Consider the following 26,808-nt stretch of genomic DNA (forward strand, 5'->3'; position numbering starts at 1 on the left):
ATTTCTTAAAAGTCAAATTGGACCTTTAGATCCCGTCCTAAATAAAAACATTGTTAAATATTACACCTTTAACTCAATAAAGTCCAGCCTACAAGCGTATTACGTTTGAATATCTACAGTCAAAAATAATGGTAAATTGTTTTTCTGTTTTAAACCCTCCAAAAACTATACACAGAAAGCATAGTTTTCTTTCCCCACGTCTAAAATAAATTGGAAGACTGTTCTAATACTAGTATTCCCAGACATTGCTCATGGGATTTCCATGCACCAAAGGAGAAGTGAGCCATAAATCCACAATATCACCGAGTGGACGACGTGTCTTCTTTTTCCATGTTGTTTAACAGTAAAAGCTCAGGATAAGAAGTCAGTCCAAGATGACACTGAAATGAAGTAAGAGAGCAAATATGAGAATAGTTGTAAGCGACAAACATACAGAAAAATTATCAGAGGAAATGGCTCATAATTATAGAAATATCACAATAAGCATTATGTTGGGTGATGTGATGATTTACTGCAAACGTAGAACTTTGCACCAGATTCCCTCTGAAGAGTTGGTGGGGGAGTTGTGGTTCTAACTCTCTTCACTTCTTGTGATGAAATCTCACGGATCTAACTATACATTATACATGGTCAGCCATGTACTGTGGTGGAATCTCACCGTGGATGGCCCTTCATTATATAATGGGAAGTCAAGGAGATAAAACCATGGCTCCTCCACGACCCATCCTACCAACTCACGCTTTAGTCATTAAACCCCTTAATGAATATGTTTATAAAAAGCAATTTTGGTGCACAATGTAAACCATTTTCCTGCCATTATTACAACCAATGAAATGGTCTGACTGGCATTTATTTGTCGCTATGATAATAACACCTTATGGACCTGGTGCAAAGTTTGTAGTCATTTAGAGGTTAAAGCGTTCCCTCTCCTGGGAGAAAAGAATATCCTGATCAAACTATGTACATTAGGGTAAATGTAAACCCTGATTCTGATGGAAAGTATAGAAAAGAAATTGTCTTATCGCCATAGCAACAAATAGAACAATACAATCAATAGCACTATTCCATTGGCTGTGATGAGACTTATAACTCTTTGGTGAACTACGTAGAAGGAACACGGGATATGGGTTCTTACAATGTCTGTAACACTTGCTGGCCTAGGCCGTGACTTTCGTGCAGCAGAACACCAGCTCTCATCTTCCGGATGATAAGAACAGTAGTCCGGCAGCAGATGGCCAGCACAGTATAATATACATGAATAAATATAAAAGCCATTATAGTATCTCCTCTTTCTGTGACATCATTTTTATTAATATTTATATTGGGACTGATTTGAAGAATGCTGGTTCTGTTTATTCTTTAAGAAGTTTATAAAACTTAGGCTATTATCTCTTGATGAATCTCTTGGAGACTGAATTAAAGGTAAAAAGGATGCATGCAAATATTACACACATCGGTTTCATGGCACATAGAAAATTATGTACTTACACAGTCCATCTCCCATATCAGGAAGGAAGCATGTAAAACAATAAGGGAAACACAACAAAACACCTTGTCTTCTAAACAGATCATCCAATTATAACAGTTTACATTTCCAGAGTGCTTTGTTTTCTACCATTTTTTAAATATCTACTTTTTTCTTCTATTCAGAGAAGCTTACAAATGCTGGAGCTTATTTATGAGCTCAACACTGTATTTTATTAACATGGAAGCATCTAATACACACGCTTTGGGAAGGTATATGGCTAAGTGGGACACACGACTTTAGTGTCTAGTTGGGGTCGTGGTCCTCTGATTTCCCTTGGCCAGTCCAGGGAGATGTACAATCAGTGGAGGTCTGAGCCGTTACAACACAGACCTCCATCACAGCTTTATTGTGGCCACCTTGCGATGCTCTGCATCTGAGGACCACAAGGTGCCTCTTCAGGTAGGAGAACACACAGTTCTGCCCCGGCCCTTCCTCCAGCCGCACTCATCCTGTATTGACTTCAGCAAAGACAGCCCCAGTTTGGATACATGAAACATTTGGGTGTATGGATATAAGTGGATATGAATGTTAAGAACAGTTAACAGGAATACCTGTCTGGATTTTCAGGCACTGTCCTGTTTATTGCTTGCAGTTGGGATCATGGTGCTGGTTGGGGAGATTCAGATTTGACCAGCCCAGGAGCTGTAAAATTAGCCTTTTCTCTATCTTATATGTGTACTGTTTTTGTCCACTGTACTCAACACCATGGAGTTTATTCAGTAAAGCAGTTTCCAGGCGACTTGCATTATGAAGAGCCAGCCCTAGTCATTTCTTGGTTTCATCTCACACATTTAACCGCATTTATGAAAAACTTACTCAAACCATGCAAGAGAAATTTGCCTTCGTAATGGAAATGAATTTGAGTTGAACTAGTGAAACTCATGGAAGGTTTATTCACTAAAGTGTTTTTTTTTTGCCAGATAATTGTATTTTTAACCGTCTGGATTTTTATGCGTTATAAATCTGCATCAGAGCTTTTACGTGGTTTTTCTGAAGGGGCGAGAAGATACATAAAGTATGAAGACCACAACATAATGGCAAAAAGAAAAACATTAAAAGGCCTTTGGCTGCAGGTTTTCTGTAATAATTAAGAAAAATTGTTCCAAAGGCTAGGATATATATTTAAAGTCTGAGAAAAAGGTGGGGCCCATGGTATCCCCAAAAACTAATTCTAAAATAAAATGCTAGTATCTGCTGGTTTAATATGTAAACTCTACTTGGAGGGAAATAAATAAGAATATTTCACTTAACGCAGGAATTAGTGCTGTAAATTTAAATCCTGTCAGATGGCATTTAGTGGCGCCTCAATATTAATATATTTCGCACACACAGCTCAAAGACAAGCTGTATGATGCAATTGATTTAACGAGGACTTTACCTCTGGAGGATTATTTTGGTACTTATATAAATATATAGCTTCTAATGGTTTGACGATTTACACGGAAGATATCTGGAAAGAGTGCTTTAAAAGGTAAGTGCGAGGATTATTTTGAGGTATATGCAATCCCATAGAACCAAGGGTGGTTTTATCCTATAGTTATAAATGTCCCTTCTATTACAGGAATATGAAAGCGATAAAGCCAGGACACAAAATGTATTACTTCTTATTGAAAGACGCATTCTATCCCAAATAAAAATATAGGCCGATAGGAGTATATTTCGTTTCATGTTTCTTCCGGTTACATGATGTTAGATCACTGGTGCAACAAATCCTGCCAACTAAGATACATTTTTTCTCTTTATTTACCATCAGACTTGACAGCTGAAGTCCCACATTTCTCCTCTGTATTTACTAGAATTCAGTCACATTCTCTGTTGCCAACAAGGTTTATTTAAAGAGCATCCAAACTTTTTTTTCCACTCTAACACAACGATCACATCTATGACATTAAATATTGACTAAAACTAACCCTCAAATATACAGTTGTGTGCAAAAGTTTTAGGCAGGTGTAAAAAAAAAAAAAAAAAAAGCTGTAAAGTAAGAATGCTTTAAAAAAAATAATAAAAAAAAAAATAGACATGTTAATAGTTTTTTTTTTTATCACTTAGTGAGTGAACATAATAACAATCTAAATCAAATCAATATTTGGTGTGACACCCTTTGCCTTGAAAACACCATCCGTTCTAGGTACACTTGCACGAAGTCAGAGGTTTTGTAGGCATATAGTTAGTGTATGATTAAGCAATTATACCAAATAATCTTCAATTTAATATCTGGTCTGCACTACATTCATTAACTGAAACAGAAGCAGGTGTGTAGAAGGAATTAAACTGGATGAGGAACAACAGCCAAATTCACTGACAAGGTGAGGTTGCTGAAGACAGTTTAATGTCAAAAGTCATGCACTATGGAGAGAGCGAGCACAGCATTTTTTCACACCTGCCTAAAATCTTTCCATAGTACAGTACTTGCTACATGTTAAACTAGAGGATGGACATTTGTTTTCCTCCATTAAAAAGTTTTATTCTTAGTAATGATCTGAAAGCATTGATTTGTTTATTAAAATCAAGATAGAAAATAACTTCATAGTGCAGAAGCTAAATAACAGGAAAAAAGTGTTGTATAAATTCTGAACATTTTTATTTTCAGGACTGTAGGTCGTCTGTACGCCGGTACAAATGTTCTCCAGAATTGTCAGGTACTGTCACCAAGACGCACTGTTCTTAATCCTACCGTGCACCACCAAAACCACCAAACTGGAGTCCAGTTTCCTGATGATTTAAATATCACTTAGGATTTGAGACTTGGCCTCCTGTATAAACACATTGGGTGAGGTTCACCTCAGAATTGTGTGTTTACGCAATATGTTAATGTATGTAATTCAGCACATAATGTGTTCTATTCCTTCTCAGTAATGCCTAGTTATCGATTAAATATATTTTATTACACATGGTTCCCCTCATCGTCATATTGGGTTTTACCACAAACGTAACCAAATGAATGGACCAACAAGCTCATGTAGGATGTTTCAAAGAATAAATTAGGTTTGCATGGCTAAAAGAGGATACATTTGGTAGAGGAGTGAAGTGTGGATTATGTACTGGGCAAAGATGTTGTGATTGCAAGAAAAAAAGCCACAAAGTGGTAAATGGCATAAATAGGCCAATGATTACTGTGCCTGATTCTAGACAAGACTTAAGATGGGACCACGACATAGAGCATATATCTCCTTTTGTAAATAAGACACACCAAGGCAGCAGCAAACCAACTGCAATATTTTATTGAAAGATAATTCATGACTTTATGTCACAGCTTTTTGTTTTTTATCTTTCAAATTCACAGAAATCTTAGTCCACTGGAATAATTTAGAATAGAGCTGTTTCTATTCTACATTAGAATTAGAACAAGAGAGACAAAACTCACTCCAAACATGATAAATTTAATCTGTCCATGTACACGCAGACAGCATACAATGTTTTAAAGGATAGTCTAAAACTAAAAACTAAAATCATTTAATATATGTTCGGAATGAGACGCCATTTGTTGTATTCACTTCGGGCACTAGTCCAATAGCAGCAGTAGAATTTGACACCTTCACAATTTAGTTCATAAAGTTGAATGTAAGTCGAATATACAGATATTACATGTATAATCACAAATTGTAGACTATGCATAGCCTACTGAAGGCCAACTGGATATGTAGCATTCAGGTTTGTAAAGTCTAACACCCTGTATAATATCATAAACTTTACTGCAGGAGAAGAGCAGTCATAACGGACTACAGCCTCCTCCGCTGAATGCATGCACAGCATTTGCAGACCCTTCACATTAGTAACCTTCATGTAGTGCATTAGAATAATTAGGTATTAAAAACGTTTAAGGATAACTTTGATATTTTTTTCCCAAAAATCTATTCTTAACATCAACTGTACATTAAATGTAATGTATGTCAGTCATGCCACATGTCTGCTCAAGCGTATGCAGGCACCAGGAGAACGTGTTCAAGCGTTCTGAATAGACAATTTAAGGTGATTGTAGGAAAACCCGACAACGTACTTCACAGTGATGATTGGGGTAGATTTGTAGTGCAGGAATGTGAGGTAAGTAAAGCCCAAATGAGGCCTTGACTCGTGGACAGGGATAAGGAGAGGAGCCAAAAATATTAGAAATTAGACATTTGCACCTCTCCCTTTCATTATGTTTTTCTTCAAGGCACACTCCGAGACAAATTAAGAATTTATCAGTGTGAGGCATTCCAAGGGCAAAATAAAGAACGCCAACATTACAGAGCCAATACATGTACTGATCCTATACCTACCGTGAAGGCCAACTCCTAGGAGCCCCTGAATAGTTAGTGAGTTTTATTCACTAAAGGGAGAGCTGTGTTTTCAATGCTAACACTGCCAGGTTTCTCCAGCAAGAAGGGCTGAGCTAGCTTTGTATAGCGTCTAATATAACGGGCGAGGAGAAATGTCACCGATTTACCGAATCCACAACTCCTCTGCAATCTCTGTCACTTGAGTGAACCAACCTGAGTGACATCCGAGTAGACGTTACTCTGAAAGGCTTACAATATTCAGTAGTGTCAGCTGTGGCCTGATAGATAAGATCTAGAGACAAAATTCTCAGCTTATTTTTATTCTCTAGGGAAGAAACACCAACGCTCCGTGACATTACAAAGCCACAATGCGCTGGCTGCTTTAGTATTAAACATAATTCCAGTAAAGAAAGAAAGGGGTTGCAAAAGACTTTGCTGGATTTCTTCCAAAAGAAGTGAATGCTGACCCTAACAAGATGAATTTGGAGTAATCTTACCGATGTCTCTTAACATTAACCCATAACTTTGTGAATAAAGCCTTGAAAAGTAAGAACAATAAGCCAAGGAAGAAGATCATCAAAACCTGCACCAGTGGCTATCCTTGAAACCATCTTGACTAATTCCACTGGCACAAAGATAAAAGAAATTATGGTGCCAAGCGTCAATGAATTATTCGGACTATACAGCAGGATCAGAAGCCTGTTGTATGGAGACCCACCTTTATACCTAGGCTGTGTACTAAGGCAATACAACCCTAATTTATAATGGTTGTTCCCCTTAATTAGGAAGAACTAGTGGACAAAGTCATTTTATAATTTTTTTTACTTATCTTATTGAACCCCTCATTTTTAGCATGTTTGTTTTCTGATAAACGAGAATAATTCAGATAGAAAACAAAAACAAGCTGACATTTTGTGGGCATGTGGCGTGGGCAATAAGGAGGTGAATGGGCAATAAAGGACACGGTCACTACTGCCAGCTTGCAACATGCAAACAATACAACACCAGTCGTTCTCACTATTTCAGTATGTGGTAAGCGGGCAATCATTCCCATTTTTAATGCCCATACAATTCCAGCACTTTTTTTTGTTTTTTATTGTGAAACATTTGTCATGTGTCAATATAATCACTTGACCAAAATGAACCTGTTTAGTCACCAGCGAGGCTACAAGTGTTTGGGGGGGGTAGGATTTAGACTCCTTACCTCTGCTTTCTTTATGAAAGAACATTGTAAAAAGAGGGTGGAGAATCTTCATACAAACGTGAAATACAGACAAGCAAGGTTTGTCTTCCACCCACAATGAATAAAAAATAAAAAATGAAGTCTATTCCTGTAAAGTGATTTGTGCTGCGGTGGATTTTCTTTTTAATTTCTTGGCCAGTCATTAAGTTTCATCTGGCGCCAGCATTTCTCCATGAAATGACTATAAGCAATGTTCAGGAATGCTAATTATAAGCCCAGCCACCGGGTACTTACACACGCGTGTACTATCACGCAAGAGGCTGCAGAGAACTTCAGCCTCAACCACGCGCTCCGTTAACAGGGTGACATTTGCAATGTTTAAAAACATTGAGAATTAACAAATCACTAAAATGAGAGATTTAGATAGGCGCTCATTAATAAAAAATAAAAAAAACCCCACAAAACTACAAAGTCTGTAATAAGCCTACGGCAGATCTACTAAATGGTCAGAGGTTGAAGATGGTTCCAGTGTCAATTTATGCAAGCTAGATTTTGAGGTAATGAATATGCTCTGAAGAGCAACATTGGACATTTTAGCTACAAATGTTTACAATGTACAGCACGTGCCTCATTGAACGGAGCAGAGAAATGGTAACCTGTATATACTATCATACCAGTTATACCATCATATTTATCTTTTATCCCAGAAATGGAGGGATCATCAGTGCAAAAGTCACAATTTACCAGAAACAACAAAGAGGTGTACATATGAAAGTATAAAAAAGAGAAAAATAAAAAAAGGGAATGACCATTTATGATTTATACAACGACAGCGTCCTCTGTGCAAATTGCACATACATAATTGGTATGTTCACACAGTAAACCATAGAAACACACTGGCTCTGATGGCTACTTGCCATGCCCAGATAGACTGCATTCTCTTAGTTATTAATAGGGGAGTCAGGACGATCTTCAGTAAGCATTATTTGATGGATGCTTACCGTCTGACCGCATTCAAGGAACGACACGCCCAAGGCAACCAAACATTGCCACGTCTGCAGGAGAAAGAAAATAGCCGAGTTACAAACTTTACACGTAATCGTAGGCATGGTATTATATAAAGGGTTATGCTAAAATAAATAGAGAACACAACTAATCTGTCTGCTTTCAGAGGGCAGATAAAAGAAAAAAAAAACATAAAAACATGGGCACTGTAGGCTACACGATCACAATGCCCACTGCTCTGCCGCAGAAGCCACCGAGGGCATGTGCGATCCACTTGGCTACAGGGCAAAACGATTTCACAAGTGTACATGTGATAGCAACTCTATTATCGCTATGCGTAGTTAAAATTAAATATACTATAAATATACTCATTTAATTGACGTCTTTGCAAATGACAAGTAAAAAAAAAAAAAAAAAAAAAAAAGACTCCAGATCCTTTAACCATAAAACAAGAGTGACATGTTTCAAAGCAACAGACCTTTGGGCCCTCTTGCAATAAACAGGTCATCAATTGGTCCAATGTAACATGCACACACCATCCTACTCAGGTATATCTTTCCAAGAAAGAGTTTAACCCTTAAACACAAGCTACATAGGCCTTATGTTACTGGCAAACTGGGCTTAGAACATCAACTACATATGCTGTATGCAGTGGGAAGGCTCCTGATCCCGAAAAATGTTCCTGCTGTGCCAGTAGGACGCCTCCTCCTACCCCTCAGAAGAAGTATTGGATTTTTAACCATGCAAGACTTTTGTCAAAAGAACGAAGCCTCGCTTTTGCAATATAATACGGAGGCTGCATCTGGGAAAGAGAGAATCTTGCTGATCCATTGTGAGATGAGGTGGCCAGCATGCAGGAACAATAAATAATCTTTATGCCTGCTAATATGTGCTTTGGGATCCCATCATCCATCCCCAAACTGATGTTAGCGATGGGTGTTGTGGTCAGCAAAAGTGTGTGCACCAGGGATGCAAAAAGGCTGCCATACTTGTGGACGTGTACTTTCTACATATATTTTGTTCTTTAGCATGAATTTGTACTTTAACCTATCCTTACATGTGCCTACTCTGCAATATGCCGTGTACGGTCACATACAATCTACATTTATTACTGCATACAATGGATACATTTGCAAAGAGGAGTGGTGGCTTTTAGCAAAACAAAAAATAAATTTTCTTATTTCATTTGACATATAAGAGGAAATAATGTCGAGAGGGGAAAGTTATTTTTTCCCATCCATTTTCAGCAGCTTAACAGGAGAGTAAATGTAACGTGGAGAAATAACCATGCAGATGCTGAGAAAAGATGTGTCTTTCCCTGTCATATACAATGCAGGCTTTATTTTGTGAATAGAACTGTAGATTGTAGAATCGGATTTGCTTTAAGGTTACCTTGCTCTATTCTAGTAAATGCATGCTGGAGGAGATATAGCTACATGCACAATTGCCCGTGTCATTAAATGTGCAAGTGTTAATGTTTTCTCTAAAGACTAAGAATAAATGATACTGAAACATCTCTTGATGGAAAGAAAAAAGAACTGATAAAAATACCTTAAACGCTGTAATATTTTAAGATTGCATAATACCAGACTAAAATCCCACAGATCATGCCCCCCAACTGTCCCGATTTGGGCGGGACAGTCCCGATTTTGATGAGGGAGCAGTAAAGCGAGGTCTGAAGTGACAGGCCTCACACTCCCACCACAGGATGGAGGATGAAGAATGAAGAAAGAAGGATGGAGGATGAAAAATGAAGGAAGAAGGATGGTGGAAGAGGTAAGAGATGGGGAGAAAGGGGTGTAATGGCAGTGCGTGTGTGTGTGTGTATGGACAGGTGTGTGTAAGAGCAGCATATGTATTTGTAAGCTGTGTGTAAGGGCAGTGTATGTGTATAAGTGTGTGTAAGCACAATGCATGTGTATGTGTGTGTGTGTGTAAAGGCAGTTGTGTGTAAGGGCAGTATATGTTTATATGTGTGTCTAAGGACAGTATGTGTACATGTGTGTGTAAGGACACTGTACGTGTATATGTATGTTTATGGGCAGGTGTGTATGGAGAGGCTGTGTAAGAGAAGTGTACATGTATATGTGTGTTTATGAGCAGGTGTGTGTAAGGGCAGTGTGTGTGTGTGTGTGTGTGTGTAAGGGAGGGAGGCTAACATTAGCCTTTTTTATTTTTTAAATAAAAAAAAAAATAAAAAAAACCTCTGCTGCTGTTGACTACTCTTCCAATGATACTCAGTCATCATTATGGTGGACACCTGGCTAGCTGAGAATCATAGGAATTGTAGTTCACAGCTAGCATCTGCAGCTTTACTGTTGACTGCACTTCCCATGGCGCTCAGCCAGCATCATGGAAGCAGTATGTCTGGGTGAGCCTCATGTGAACTGTAGTTAACAGCAGATGACATGACAAGTGTGAGTTGTCAATTTGAACTCCCACGATGCCTAGTCATGTGGACACCTGGCTGGCAGAGCATCAAGTAGCGATGCAAGCGCGGCATTATAAAGTGCAATTGTATTGATGAGTTCCGCGAGAACAAAAAAAGTGCCCCTCTTTCACATTTTGAAATGTTGGGAGGTATGCACAGATGACCTCAGAACTTACCAGGTATGCTACAAAGCAAAGGTAGGCTACAGACAAAATGGCTGCTACGACATAAAGCACCACGCTTCCAAGGGAAGAGACGTAGACCACCACGAAGTAAATGTTTATACAGCACACTATACATATAAGGATGCCTCCAGCAATCTTCCAACCTCTGTGATGAGGAAACGAAAATAAGATATAGCATTATTATATAAATAATATCATCTTGCATCAGAACATAATAGCCGACGGCAGAAAGGATGTGTTATTAAGAATGGAACATCCTTAAATAAGGCGGTGGTGGATAAGTGGAAAACTTTTCTCTGCAGGACTGGCAAAGGTAAATACAATGAATGAATTTAAATATGCATGAGATTGTATATGACTATCCTATGTGGCAAGACCAAGAACTGAATAAGGTTCTAGTCTTTACAGCATATGATGGGCCAAATGGTTCTTATCTTCCTATGTTTCAAAAATAATAAGAGAACCAAACATTTCAAATGGAAACAGAGGGATGATTTTGTGTTACTGAAAGTGGTTTGTGTGCGGGGAGGGCTCAGGGCTTTACCAAGATATGTTATGTGACTCCATGACCTAAGCATGTAAGGCATTTAGAAGAATTGAACGTAAAGCCCATTTTCTGCTATTTCTATATGCATTACTGTAACTTTTAGGGCAGTGGAAAGGCAAATAATTATTATTACACATAACAAACAGGACAAGAGGTGACGTGGATCTAGAATGCCAAGATTCGTAAATGTAATTTCTGAATTCCTTTATTACATTAAGGGGCATCAGCAGGAGGGGGCAAACTTACTAAATATGATTTTATTATTTAGCTATCTGTACAGGAATTTCCACAGAGTTCTATTTGTCTTATCCAATGAGACCATATTGAACTGAGGACCTACATATTGCATGTTCCATTTTAACTTGGAATAGAAATTGAGTATTTACTGAGTTCCATATACGTTTATTTAATTTGTTCCAGTTCGGAGCAATTATCATGTTATTGGCAACCAATGCATTATTAGCAGAGAATTTATTTTTGACATATGTGGCCAATTCAAATGCAGCAATAAGATTTCCAGGCTTCTTTCCAACACTATTGATGTCAATTTATTTATTGCCTTAAGGGTTTTACTCCATATATCTTTAATAATTTTACAGGACCACCTTATGTGGAGGAAAGACCCTTCTGGATCTCCACATCTCCAGCATTTTGGGGGCAAATCAGGATACATCCTAGTAGGAACCAAGTACTATCGATTAGCAACTTTCTATTGGGTTTCCACTAAATTCAGGCAATTCAGGATATTTCTCATAGTTCTATAAAAAGCAGAATCCCATTGTTGCTTCTCAATATGGCACTTCAGATCTTTTTCGCAAGTAATGGCTTTATTTATTGTCTGTTTTTGTGTCAAATTTAGAATTTCCAAACTCTGTCATAACTTTATTAGTATCCTTCTTATTAAACAGATTGACCAGTTTCTTTGTTGCAGTTGTGTAATCTTTTAATAAATACTGATTGAAGAACATTTAAATATTTCTGCATTTGTAAATGATATTGCTCTGTCAAACACCTGAAGGTTCTGATAGCTGATCTAAATATTCTATCCCTGCTACTCTCCAATCCTTTAAGGATACATCTATCATATAGGTTTAATATTTCCTAATAATTTGTTTTATCTATTTTTCAGTGTGTGTGTGACCATAGTTATCTAAATAATAGGACATTTTATGATCTTCAGTACTCCAGATTAGGTAGACTAAATCCTTGATTTTAGGTTAGAAATTTTCACACAAAGACATTTCTGTGATTTTTCTTTTCTAAACCTGTCACGGGGCAAGGTACATCTTTTTCTCTGGGAAATTGTGAAACAAACTATTCCACGACTGGGTGAAAACAGCAGTGCTTGCTTTATTCAGTGTCTTACAGAAGCAATAAAAATATACTCACAATCCATTTGCAAAGTCGCTCATTACAGTGCGAAGACTGGTAAAAGTCAGGACCGGGATCAGAGCAAACGGAAGCTGGAATACAATAAGAAATGTAACATACAGCATATGTAGGTGTACTTCGGAATTCACGTGGAATGTATTTATAACACGTGTGTTAGAAGCGGTGCACATGCCAATAGTAGCACCCAATTTATTAATGAAACGGATAGATTTCAGTTTGAGTATATAAGCACATACTATGTCTACCGCGATTTATTTTTACTAAACACATTTGTTGCCTCGGTTGAAAAAAGCGATTATAATGCTAAAAAGGAAGTTTGGTTTGTCTGATGAATGATATATAGCCGGCAGGAGGTGGGTTCTCTGAAATGTATTTTATATATATATATATATATATATATATATATATATATACATACACATATACACATATATATACACATATACACATATATATATATATACACACACACATATACACATACACACTACTACTACTACTACTACTACCATAGAGTATTGTGTTTGTGGCCAAAAGTGAATTCCAAAGGGTTTGAAGCAAGATTCACACCTCATCAAAATCTATCATATATATTTTCTTTTATTTCCGGCAATTAGGGGACTACACAAATTACACTTGTAACTGTCACTGAAAGAAGCAGTCTAGCACTCTAATTCCAGTACACGTCTAGGAACAATAAGAGGTCTGGCGTTTCAACATGGCTCTCTCTCATGGAAGCCAAGTGTGTGTCACAACTAGCATTATTTCATCAATTTCCTGTCCTGTAAGCAATCTCCCACCTGCTCGCCCCATTCTTAGAAACGCTGCCTGAGGGGAGAAAACTTAATATGGGAGGTGGGTAATATATCATCAGGCAGATCCTGAGAAAAAGAATAAAGTGAACATTATAGGGACAAGTTCTTTCATTTATTAAGTATTCAGAGACAAGTGCCTCACTGAAAAGTCCTCCACAGCCATGTATTTATGGTAATCTGGTTCTAAATGGTACAAGGTATATAGTCCTCTGATCCCCAACAACCACGAATTATTAAAACCACAATGAGATATCTCACCTGTAGACTCTGAACCACATTTAGGAAATCGTTCATTCCTGTAAGGTGCTCGACATCTTGGAAAATGGCCACCAGCAGGGTTGGGGTGATTGCAATCGATCGAGTGAGGATCACTCGAGCAAAGCGTGACCACTTAAGGTTAAGAAAACCCTAAAAGAAGAGGAATGAACCGATCAAGTAAACCATGGCTTTATGTTACTGCACAGGGCGGACAAACAGGTTGCTGTGAAGAATCAGTGGAATTTTACAGCCTAGTTTCCTCATTGACATGGTCAAAATAATTACTGTAAACCAAGTCAAATATGTACTTGAATTGGACACATACTACAATAAAGTAGGTATGAAGATGACAATCTAATAGACTGTGGGCTGAATGGACGAGCAACGTTCTGCTCGGTCGGTGACCGGGTTAAGTGTAAAGCACACGACTGCTAACGCTGATTGCATAATTTGAACAACCGTTATATATTTATGTGAACCATGGATTAGATCATGTATGTATGTAAGAATTCCTAATATGCTGAAAATGTCAAGTGTCGCTCCATATCTATAGCAAATCAACATTTATTTTTGATTAACCAAGAATACTTGAAATAAGAACAAACACATTCCTATAAGTGAGAAAAATTGAGCCTTTGTCTTGACCCTGGGTGGTTTGTAGCTTTTGTTCTAGTCGGTGCTACTTAGCAGAAACATGCGAGCATTGCATTACATTTTATTTACATAGCGCTATAGCAATAATGAAGAGTGAAAAGTAACATTAAAATTGACGGAAATATTTATCACATATTCACACATACTGATACAGAAGCAGATGACAGCCCTGCTCCTGTGAGTTTATATCATCAATACCTACCTCCATTACAAACTGACCCGAATAAGTGCCAGTCATGGTTGAACTTTGCCCTGCTGCAAGAATACCAATGGCCCATATGTAAAGGGCTGCAGGTCCGAAATAACACCCCAGCACCACACCCTGCAAGTAAAAACGCACAATTACGAAATTAAACACAACTCAAAAGGATTTATTTCCATTTAACTAAGTGTTCCCTTGGGGGAACATAAGCCCTACACACATCTCTTGTAGTTTCCCCATAAAGGTTGGCTATAGTAAAGTGCATTCATTCATTCACTCATCATTTTTGGAACACTTAATTTTCAGGCACTGATGGGTAACTGCCATGGGAAAAAAACAAATACACTAAAATGACAGATCAGCTACGGTTGGGTTTCTTAGAATACTACAAAGTACCATTAAGCTTCTGGCTAAGTGGAAGAGCAACTTTAACTACCCGTACAAAATATTAAAATGTCATGGAAATGTCATGTCAATATCATGGAACTCGGTTCTCTAGCAAATCAGTAATTACTTTCTACCCAGGTACATGAAACACATTTCCTTAGTAAATACTTACACCTTTGTATATATCCACTTGCAAGGCATCGGTGTTATTGGGAAACAAATTTTGATGCGGACCTGTCTTGTTGTGGCACTCATTATACTACAGATAGAGCAAAAAAATTATAAGTGGTTTTCATGCGTTAAACACATATACAAAAAAAACCTGTAGCTTTGTACATTCATACATCAATGAAGAGCCCCGGGAACGATACATTTCACACAAAATAACACAATCTATAGTGCTGTGTCTCTCCCTCTTTACATCGGACATATAAGGATAACATCCCAGCAAACCAAGTATCTGAAGACCAAATGAGGGTCACCATGTCTACACGGTGTCATGAATCAAGACACATTTAGATTCCGCTGAGATTACATTATATTAATGTAGAAATGAGAAAAGGCTCACCACTTCTATGTTAGTCTTTCCATAAAATGCTTCGGCAAACACAGCAACAACGAAGACATTGATGATAAAAGAAACAAACAAGGCTATAGATGACTCGATGAAGAAGTACTTGTTGGCTTCCCTGACTTCCTTCTTGTTTGAGCGATTGATTTCCCTTGACTGGAAACAAAAAGCCAGATTTACACAAAGTAGGCCACTTCACCGTTACCAAAGTTTCCGCCTGCACGTTCACACAACAATAAAATTAATATGGTAAGTAAACTTTTACTATAAACATACGAAATGTGTACCAATATAAAAACATAAGCACAATAGATATGAACTACAAAATGAGCCTGAGGAAATACTTAACTATTTATGTATTGCTCTATATACATATACAGAGGGCAGGGCTGCCATCAAGGGGGTAGAAAAAGTACCGGTGTTCTGGTCCCTAACGGTACATGCTGCATACCGGTTGTAACCCCGGCATGTCCGTATGACTACTTGTAATTCTTATATGATGGTACTTACTAGAAACTCCTGTTAGTTATATATATGCAGAGTAATAAACCCAAAGGTGGAATAAATCATTGGTTAAGTAATCATTGAAACTGGCTGAAATGCAAATGCCTACCTTGACCAAAGCCGAATGCAGGTACATATTATGTGGCATGATCACAGCTCCTACAATCCCGACAGCTTGCTCGAGTTGCGGAGTTCCGCAGCCTTCACAATACGGAAAAAACATGCCTTTAAGAAGCTGCCCTTGGTCTGGGCTAACTCGGATATACTAAAAACAAAAAAGAAAGGGTTAAACAGGGCTGAAATAGGTCATTGTGTGATCTAGTAATTTGGCAATGAATAGCCTATCGATTTTATTTAAAGCATATTTACATCCCAAATGTAAGGTGTATTCTTGCCCCAGGAGTGTAGGAGAACCACAGCACAATCTGAGAAGCCATTGTAACTTGATCCTCAATGTATGGCTAAATGGATAAACCCTGGTTTTCGAAGAGCTTGTGAGCCGTATTTCTGGCATAAAGCGTCTATTGCAAATAAGTAACATTTTGTCTTCATATAGGAAGACAAAATGTTTGATTTCATATAGGATCGTGTGAAGAAGCTCCATGTATTCCCCATGTAGCATCTCCATGTTCTTGTTTTGGTGCTCTGGCTTTTGTCTAAGCGATCCTATAATACGTTTTTTGTCTGGCGCAGCCAGAACAGGCATATAAAATGTAAAATGTACACGCAGTTGGCATAAAACAGGCACCTACCTCATAGCCAAACGTAACTGCCATAATTGTAATAAGAAACCCGAAAAATGCTTCCAGTTTACGGAGACCTGCAATAAAAACAAAGTAGCTAATATATCCAAAACGCTATGTGGATTTAGTGGACAGGACACTAAGAAACCCAGGAACCCCACCTAAAGTTTACCAAAAAGCCATATGTAATTTATTTCCAAATCAATTCGTTTTTAACTTTTTTTTTTTTTTTAAACAAAGAATTTTACACTCACCGTATTTGTCTAAGAAGAGGAAGAAAAAGGTGTCTACGATTGTAATCAACACTCCTCCCCATAAGGGAATTCTAAATAGAAATAAAAAGATGATCAGTTTCCAGTTCTTTTCATTTTTTTATGAATTTGAAGGTGAATGAACAGTAATGCCTGATAACATTTTCATCTGTTTTAGGCCTGTTTATTTACCATTTAATGGTGTCCAGAGAAGGTTTTGTATTGCTCGAGTGTCTCATTTAGGTTAAAATGCAGAGCACAATATGCATTGCATCTCGTGTGTAATTTTAACCATGCTGCTCTGGATTGATGTTTTATTTCTCAGCGATGGCCCAAAATCTCAGGGCCAGAACATGTCCGATCAAAAGTCTGATCCCTGTCCTTTCCGGTTGCATTTGATTTTTTGTGTTTTGGGCTGTAAGCGTGTAAATGTTTCTCTGCCTTTTTGTTGCATGTCTGAATCCTTTGATCTCTCTTTCGAAAATTAACTTATATCGGATACATTGCCTTGCTGTTTGACAACTGAAAGCTACAATATTTTAATTCCACAAAATAGCATTATATATTTTAAGGCTCTCTTTCCTGCAACACAGGAACTGAAAGTCTAATAATGAAGCATTAATGGAAAGCAAACAACAACAAAATAGCCCTTACATTCCCATAGACAGGAGATTAATGGCAATGGCTGAGCCAATGACTTCTTGCATATCAGATCCAATGATGGCTATCTCCACCATAAGCCATAGGATAATGCGGGGTACCTAGGAAAAAGAACTAGCATTCATAAAAAGAAGCTATACTTTCTCAGAATAAGGTGCGGAAATGTATGCATCATAAAATAAAAGCAAGTCCACACACCAACCACAGTCACACACGCAGACAACAGAAAAAAGCTGCAATAACATGAGGCTTACATACCTTTGGATACTGCCTGTTACACACTTCAGCCAAGTGAAGCCCAGTCACTACACCTAGACGAGCTGCCAGACGTTGCAGAAGTAGACCAATGATGGTGGCGGCCAAGAGAACCCATAACAACTGAAGAACACAAAAAGCCAGGCATTATGGGGAGAAAACTGGATAAACAGTTCCTTCATCACAGAAATGTATTTGCACATGAAACACCAACCTTAAATCCAGCAACAGAACCAGACTGCAAATCCGATTCAATGTTCCCTGGGTCCAGATAGGCAATGCTCATCAGGAAGCCCGGTCCCGTGAAGGCCCAGAGCTTACGGAAACTGAACAGGGAGTGCTGCAAAAGTAAGCACACTATTTAAATCTCAGATACAGTCAAATATCTGTTCTATCAACAAGTTCCAAACACCAGTTAAGGAGAAGGCAGACGCTTGGAAACTTCTGGAGACGTAGCTTCAGAGCCACTGAAGAATGCCCCTCTCTGGTCCACTATCTGCGCTAGATCGGTTTGCGTAAAGCACCCCATCACTGTCAGGAAACGAGATTGCTTTCTGCATGGGGATTTTGTTAGACCATCTGAAACTCTTGTGCAAGCCAGTGCTGGATCTGGCTGGCAAGGAGTATACATGCTTATGGCTAAACACATCAGCTGCAATGCTGTTGAATCCCTCCATGCATTTGCACAGTTGTCATAAGCATTAGAGTGTATGTGTTGGCTGGTTTGTCATTTTAAGTTGTTGGTCCAGAAGCATGCACGTACCCTTTCATCCTCTGGGATTGGGATCTTTTCATCAAAATAGCTGGTGAATGGCTCGCCCTCGACCACTGGTTCGATACTTCCATCACATATGTCTGCCTTGGGACTTTGATCTCCCGAGGAGTTTTCTAGAGACAAATAGCACATGGTCACCATAAATATAACTTATTATATTATTGTAAAGTTTAATATAAAATTGGAGCAGCACTCACAAGAAAGAGGTAAAATCCATCAGTTCCGTTAATGTAACAAAGTCACGTGAAGTTAACAGAAAATATAATCTGTACTTTAAGACACTGGCAAAGCAAGTACTGTACGATATGCCCAGGGCAGCTGTAATAGTGTTAATGAAAGTGTTAAGTGATAATGCTGAAGGCTTGGATAGGCATTCCTAAGAGAATAAGCAAAGATGACAGAGAAGAAAAGGACATTAAACTATTAAATACAATTTGGGCTGGATCCAATTCTATAAACTGGCTGGATCGGTCAAGAATGCAATAAATATTTGCAGTTCGGCTGCTTGTCCATTCATTGTAAAGACATAGAAAAGGTTTAATAGGGATGGTTAAGAATTAACTTCGGTAAAACCAACACAGCGGTAACGGATGCTAATGTAATATTCATTGTTGGGCAAGACATGGGAACACCATGATCTCAATAAAAGGCCAAGAACTAAATGAACAGCGAAACCAACAACAATAATTTAGGCAGCTTTATCAAGATGTATAAACACGTGGTAAGAGCTGGAATTTTTGCAGTGGCTTGTCCAACCATGATAATCGATAAAGCAAAATCAGATAAATTGAAAAATTTTTATCTTCCACCCAACACTGGCTACAAGTTTGATTCGGTGGTTGATATAGCTCAGTGATTCTATTTTCCCAGGCATGGTGAGGAAGATTTCCCTTTCAGTCTATTGGTGTTAAGAAGCATTCTGTGGACAGGTTGAAGGGACAAGGGGTTTCTTGACTTTAGAGTGTTGCAGTTTGATCTCACTGACTTCTCTTTATATTAGGAACCACAGTAAGCTTCTACTCCTAGAACAGCTTGGATGGCCCTGTACGAAGCATATTTAAATCCATACGTTTTTTGTTTTTTTGTTTTTTTAACTATGAACTATGCATTATACAGGGCCAGTTCAGTCCTTAGACATTTGCCCGAGATTGGCTTTTAAAATGTTCAGATATAGTTCATGGTATAAAATCCTCACCTAAAATACAGTAAATGAATCTGTGTAACTGAATACATGAGATTAAAGTATTCTAGCTCAGTGCCTCCGGGCTGCTCCGAGCCGTTGGCTGCAGGTAGAGGCATTTATTAGAACAAAAGTAAGACTCTGGCCACCCGAGGAGCAAAGTGAACTCCATAATCAGTTTCCTCCTATAATCCTTTTATAAACCAGAGAATTATTAAAAATATCATACTGAAAATCCATTTATTACAAATTCTTAACACTGCGGCATCAATCTATTCCATAAGAAAGAGGGCTGGTTTTACACCATATCCCTACTTACTATTCCTTCCATTTAATAAGAGATCTTCTCATGTGCAGATACATTTACTCCCCACTACAATGCAGCTCACAGGACTGCGCTGGATCAGCCATTACCCGTTATATCTCTTATAACTTCTTCCTACCTCCAGGCTGGCACAAAGAAGCTGCAACCTGCGCGAGATTAAATCTTCCCTAAAAGCAGCTAATGAAGACGTGGCGACGGCTCTCACGGGTACGGTGATTACGGTGGACGTGATGTGACAAAAATAACCTCAAACACATGGATCTGCAAAGACCAGAGTAGCCGCAGCGAATATACCGCACCATATACTTACACGTAGTCAACCTTACCTTCTAAATGTTGGTAGTTCTGGTCTGACATGGCTTCAGATGTTACAGGAGGCTTTTCTTCCTTTGAAGAGGCCACATTAACTGTAAATCAAAGTAACAATTTGGTATATCATTTAAAGCGCAACTTTCTTTCAAACACAATTATTAAATTTCACTTTGAATAAAAAAAAAAAAAGAAATGTAAAGAGCAGTAACACCATGATCCAGATTTCTTTGTAATTGGAATTGTCTTCTATAGCCAAGTTTTAAAAGTGCAATCCTCCACAACGCCAAAAGGTAGTACTGGCAGCATTTACCAGTTATTGTAAGCAAAATCTGGCACTCCCATTATGCTAAGCCAGCTGTCAGATGGCGTGTTACCCCGCTTTACTTGACATGATAGGGATTATTGTCCGCTGCACCATCAGATGTCTATACCCACTTTGAAATTTAAAGGAAACCTAGCCCATTGATGATGTCCAGTCATAGAAGGGGTCATGGTCTATAATGACGTGTTACTGCAAAATAACATTTTGTTAATAAAAAGTGTGTTAACAGGAGGTGAAATGCTGCAGGGTATCCCAAACCCCTGCCTATGGATACTTCCCATGGCAGGTCAGTATAAAAAGCAACTCAAATGGTAGATTATCGTTGTCCCACTGACACACAAAATAATCAGCGCTGGTCAATAGACAGTTCTGCACAAACACCTGCTGTGATCATGTCTAATAACGTGAATATTATACCAGAACCAAAGCATAGAATAACGCCAGACCCATAGCATTTGCCGCTGTTCTACAAAAGGGTGCGAGTGTTTCTCGGGAGTACATGCATTGGAGAGCCAACAGGTTCTACTGTTTCTTCTAGTATCCGGTTCTGTGTTCCTGAACAGGAGGTGCCCCTCTACAACAAAAAGCACTATACAGCGCATGCACCTCATTTTAAATAGTTTTTTCCTTTAATCCTGGACAAACAAAGCTATTTCGCTAGAGGTTCCTATCAAAGATCTGCAGTAGGTCCTCCAGCGACCGCAGAGAACCACTCGGCTTGGATTACCTTTACTAAATCGCAAGCCAAATGTACTCAGCTTAAAGTATGAGGGCAAAACAAAGTATCACCTGCAAGCGGAACGCAGAAGTTCTAACAAGGAAGCGTCTGTCTGAATTCACATGGCCGCTCGAGAGTTCCTTCCCCACACAAAATATTTTACGAGCAAAGATTGTGATAGAGCACTCTGCGTACATTATTTTAGCCCTTTGTAAATTGTTTAGCAGAGTTCTGTAGAGCAGCGATAATATTATCTCACTACATCGGGAATACGCTGGCAAGTTGGCCAGAGAGTTGCGGTTTCACTATGCATTATGAAGCGTTGACCCCACTGAGTTTTTCTGGCAAGGTGGCCCCCTATAAATACATAGATAAACGAGAAAGTTCTAAAGTCCTGCTGCCTGATCGAACGATGGTTCAAACCTTGCAGAAGCTTCATGAAGTAAACCCTTCATAATCATCAAAATAGTTCCGTTCCTCCTGCGATCCTTCGAGTTTTGTGAATAGACCTTTACGATTACTCGCAGAGATAGAAATTACCGGGTTGGATTTGAAGTTACCAAGCTTCTCATTCTTCTTCCACCCTCCAACACAGCATCATGTTCCTTCCTCCAGCTGAATACAACGCTTTTACAATGGTTATCAATAAATGATATATATATATATATATATATTCTATCATAGAACAAAACAGTCGCTCGGATGAATGTAGTGTGTTTGCACATATGTACGACATGAATCACTACTACTTTTAATGCAGGGCATCCTAACGAGGGTAATGGGAGTTGTAGCCCTTTTGGTGGTGTGAAAAAGGTTGGTGTATTTTCTACCTACCTGCTTGGTTTCGTTGTACCTTCTTTTTTAGATTCCTACCACGTTGTGTGCTTTTACCTTGCATGAAAGCCGCACGCATGCACAACCACAATTTAATGGATACATTTATTAAGGAGGGGGGCTTTTAAGAAATGTGTTTTCCGTTACATTTACATGGGGGGGGTTACAATCCATGGTTTGCCATATCTTACAGTAATTTAATTTTTAAGTAACACACCTTGTCCTGAGACAATATCATTGCTCATTTAGAACTTTCCTCTGTAACTATTTATACAAGTCCACCCTATAATCAACTTCAACAAAACAACTATTGTCTCCCAGCCTCTTCCAATGGATAATGTGTGTCTTGACCCCCAGCGCTCAGAGTTAAAGTTGCAGCCCATGCAGCAGAAGAGTAAATGCTCTGAAATACACAACACGATCCCATACAAATGTAGAATGCCCCCGTCTACGACACGCAGCAAACCCCACCACTGCGTAGCCACAGAGCCTCCAGGAAACAATCTTTTGAATCACCCATGGCTGTATACTTAGTACACTCCATGGGGCGGTATGCGTTCCTTTTTATTATTGTTCTTTCTTTAATGAGGATACATTACTTTTCATCAATGTGGGACTTTCCCTTGGGTTATAACATTCTAGTTCCTGCTGGGAGAATGCCACAAATCCTTTGCAAATATTTCCCAATAAGGGGGGTGGGGGTGGATCATGTGACTGAACATTCATGCGCTCATGTGACTGGTCCAAGCATTCTCAAACTTAGCTGTAAAGCCCGAGGACATCAGATGTCCGTACACTCATCAGGAATGTGCCCAGGTCGGGTGCTCTAGGTTTCCTGGTAACCACAGAGCGATCTCCTTTTAAGTTACTTGACGCCCTCGGCCTACCTCCATTGTGTTTTATAACAGTTCGGTGACTACAATGGTTGTAAGTCACCTAACAGTAAGCCGGTGTTGGTAGCAGACACAGGGGCCGTGCGTCTTGTATAGATCTATTCAGTGCGGAGAAGACAGTGGAGTCAGCACTCTGCTTACACCTAGATTCGTGGAAGGCTATCTTTAGCAGACACACAGAACGTTCGTTAACAGAGGTCTGATGATAAATTTTACTTTATGTTTATCTGCCTGCTGCAGGTTCCTAACAAGCTGTTACTCGGAGAGCGTGTTCAGATAGCAGACAAACTGAATTCAAGGGTTGTCTTAATCTTCATTCTCACACGTATGGTCCCAATAAATGCAAGCATTTGCCGAGGATAGCAAATAGATGGTCTCACGCAATGATAAGCTGAAAGACCCCATGTGAAAACACAAGGAGCAATTATGTCTGGCTTCGACAGATGAAAGCAGGATTTTGATGAGAGACTGGCGACAGCGACAGAAACACCGTCTTCAGTAGCGATCTCAAATGAATACGATTGCCCTGTTAACTATACATAACACAGGGCCAGAAAAACTCATTAGCTTCTATCAAAGTGGGAGAATTATTATAACCATGCAGATCCTGGGAACAGGAAGGGGTCTACCCTCATAGTAAATGTCTAAAAAAGTGGTCATCTCTCAAATATACATTTTAGTTATTTAATCCGTAAACATTACATTGGCTCATTTAGTGTTTGGTAAACTACAAGGAGATCCGATTACAACTCAATTGTAATAGAAATGGTACACAGTAGATATTATATTGTACAGCGCTTTTCAACGACGCTTCAGCAACAGCCAAAACAGCTTCTGGCAATCTTTTATGTCTTAAGGAGAAAAAAGCAATAAAATCAAGCGAACAATCAATTGTCCAAGACATAGTAACGGCAACGGCACTGCAATCTTGGGAACTTTGCACCAGACTACGAGTGAAAATCCCACAATGTTTGACTATTCATATCATGTAATGTATTAGTAGACAGCTGCATATTTGTCATGTATGAGTGTCTTCTACTGCGGTTATCTTACCTAATCTACTCAAACTGTGCCTAAGATTCACTGTCTTTTAACCAGGAGAATTTCCCACTTTTGTTTTTCCATTAGGAGGTTTTTTCTCTCAAAAGGAAAGGGAACTGATCCACTCACACACACAATCGCATCACGGACACAAACACACAGGCCACAAACACACGTGAGATACATATACTACTTTCAGCCAAATGCACCCATTCTTAGCTAAATGACATGCTCTCAAACACACACATCATGGTCAGCCACACTTAAACAGTGTACCAGCAAGCACAATCCAGCACCAAAAACCAACCAAAAACGTAACATAGCCTTAAGAACTTTGTAAATAAGTCTCTTTACTGATGGGGTGGTTGATAAATGGAACACCAAGGACATATACCCGAGGTCTTCTCTACATCAGGAAGAATGGGAAGACTGGAAGGGACGAATGGTTCTTATCTGCCGCCAAATGCGGTCTATGACATCACAACCTGATTTTGGATTGAAGCAGCCATGACCATCACCGGGGTTACAGTCCAACACTGTCTAACACATGGTTTGGCTTTTCTTACATCGTGACATTGTACGTTACGCAACTGACACAACATCAACACCGATACTATTCAAATGGACATTTCCGAGCACACCTTGGCAAATGAGATCTTTTAATAAATTGAAATGTAAAATAACCCCAAGAGTCTGCATGTGTTACTGATGATGTAAAGAAACATTAGAAACTGTCAACAACAGGAAAGAGCAAGTGACATTTACCAAGGACTGACAGTTCAGAGTATAGCAGTCAGAAACAATTGTTTTTTTTCTATTATAAAAAAAAAAAAAGTTATATATAATATGCTTAATGGCAGTATCATAGCAACATACCCAGAAAAGTTTTTTGTCTTTTAATTTGACATCTGCTCCAAAGTTTCATTGAAACAGAACATTGTACACAGAGACATATCGTGACCGGCAGATGCAGTCCTGCTGCTGAGAGGCAGTTCGTGCAGATATTTCATTGCGCCCAATGCCAGGTGAAGCTAACACTATAATAAAGCCTTATGGCCTCCCAGACATGAGATGCGGGGATCGGACTGACGCAGTCATTAAGTTCATTGGGGCGAGTTTAAGACCCATTGTAAGAAATACACGCGGCACGCATTCCGTATGTCCGATCATAAAGCATGGCTGGCAGCGAGACGGTCTGCGGGAATGTATTCCATTGGGATTACGTACCGTTTCTTTACCCCTTCAGGTCCCCCTTGCCACTCACACATCAAGTCTCGGGTCACCTCCTCATTTCCATAGCAAGTTCCGCTGGTGTCACCGAGAAAGCCCTCCCCCGGGTGACGTACCCGGAAGAGCGAATCGGAAAGAACTGTCTACGAGGTCGGTTACCGCTTTCGTCACTCTGCTGGTGGAGAGCGGGGACTGCGACCAAAAGTTGTCGGCTCTGTGTTAATACCGGGATAGGGTTCAGTCGTTCTTGTGCTGTAACCGGCGGAAGTTATGAAATAATAACATCCGTCTCTATTTGGTGAACACGACCTCTGCTGCGTGAGCTGCCTCTCGTTGTGCAGCATGTTTAAAGGTGCTGTTCCACTTTAACATTAAATGTACTATTCCAGACCTATGGACCCTGGCAGATCTGTCATTTTAGTCTTCCCTCCTAAGGTTTAATTACAATAAAACATTTAAAAAGAAAAAAGTCTAGGATGCAATTTTCCCATTTCTACGGCAACAACCTACACCTTTCTGCTTTTGCGACAAGTGTTTTCCGCAAACAACATGGATGAAGCAAAATTTGACATCGTTGACAAATAATTTGAGGAATTTTTTGAGCAATCAGCAGCCCTAGGAATTATGTTTTAAACGCAGCCTTTAATTTACCAAAGTGCTAAGATTAGCAGCGGCACACAAGAGTATATTTATGGCTGTAGATCAATAGTCTTCCCCCCCCACGCTTTGGTTACCGCATATAGTCCGATTCATGTACAGAACGCCTACGAGACATGCATGGACTCAATAGGCAAAGCTTGGTTTCATGCCCGTCCCGTGGCCCTGGGCAATCAAGAACAGATAGGAGAACTGATGGTAGTTTACAGGTAGCTTGTTCTAGTCCTCTCCTGTCATGCCCGACAGACCCGCAGCTACATGGGTGTATGGATTCGAATGCAATTAATCGTCAGGAAATACACAACACTAAAAACAGGGGCAATGGTCATGGGGCAGGCACATTGGGAGTCTCAATATATTTGAGGATGGCCCTGTTCTCTTTAAAGATTGGAGACCCCTCTACTAAACGGGACACCAAAAACAGCTCCGTAAAGGAAAATATGATCACAAGAGCCAATCTATGTTTCTTTCCTGTACTTCTTCCCGCATATCTCCTTTCCGCACATGGCCCCATCCTTACCATGAAGTAACATTGGTGGATCACTGACACAAAGTGTGCCCCATTCCATCTGATGATTGCATCATCAATACGTTGGGATTCATGTCTTTGGGGTGAAAACTGGGGCAGACAGTAGCAGTCAATAACTCGGGAATATTAGGAATAATATGATCTGGGAGGACACAAATGCTT

At 39.2% G+C, this 26,808-nt stretch overlaps 1 protein-coding gene across 1 annotated transcript; it reads right to left on the reverse strand.

The window, feature by feature from the left end:
- Nucleotides 1–9: 9 nt before the first annotated feature.
- Nucleotides 10–25,597, reverse strand: SLC11A2 (solute carrier family 11 member 2). The gene is made up of 17 exons (XM_053455791.1): nucleotides 25,458–25,597; nucleotides 20,437–20,517; nucleotides 18,594–18,718; nucleotides 18,045–18,170; nucleotides 17,834–17,953; nucleotides 17,570–17,676; nucleotides 16,919–16,989; nucleotides 16,674–16,741; nucleotides 16,031–16,186; nucleotides 15,415–15,573; nucleotides 15,019–15,105; nucleotides 14,460–14,579; nucleotides 13,604–13,753; nucleotides 12,528–12,601; nucleotides 10,583–10,736; nucleotides 7,972–8,025; nucleotides 10–380 (listed from the first exon to the last, which is right to left on the reverse strand). The coding sequence occupies exons 2-17, from the start codon at nucleotides 20,465–20,467 to the stop codon at nucleotides 300–302; spliced, it is 1,683 nt and encodes a 560-aa protein (XP_053311766.1). The 5' UTR covers nucleotides 20,468–20,517; nucleotides 25,458–25,597; the 3' UTR covers nucleotides 10–299.
- Between the last annotated feature and the right edge of the window lie 1,211 nt (nucleotides 25,598–26,808).

This window comes from Spea bombifrons, chromosome 2, assembly GCF_027358695.1.
Source record: "Spea bombifrons isolate aSpeBom1 chromosome 2, aSpeBom1.2.pri, whole genome shotgun sequence".
NCBI lineage: Eukaryota > Metazoa > Chordata > Amphibia > Anura > Pelobatidae > Spea > Spea bombifrons.

Bases quoted from the DNA above. Each gene is read 5' to 3' on its own strand.
- SLC11A2 (XM_053455791.1), bottom strand. From the start codon at position 20,467: ATGTCAGACCAGAACTACCAACATTTAGAAG. The intron at 16,187-16,673 runs GTAGGTGCCTGT...TTTTGTTTTTAG, and splicing joins CAGTTACGTTTGGCTATGAG to TATATCCGAGTTAGCCCAGA. The intron at 14,580-15,018 runs GTAAGTATTTAC...TTTTACTTGCAG, and splicing joins AAGTGGATATATACAAAGGT to GGTGTGGTGCTGGGGTGTTA.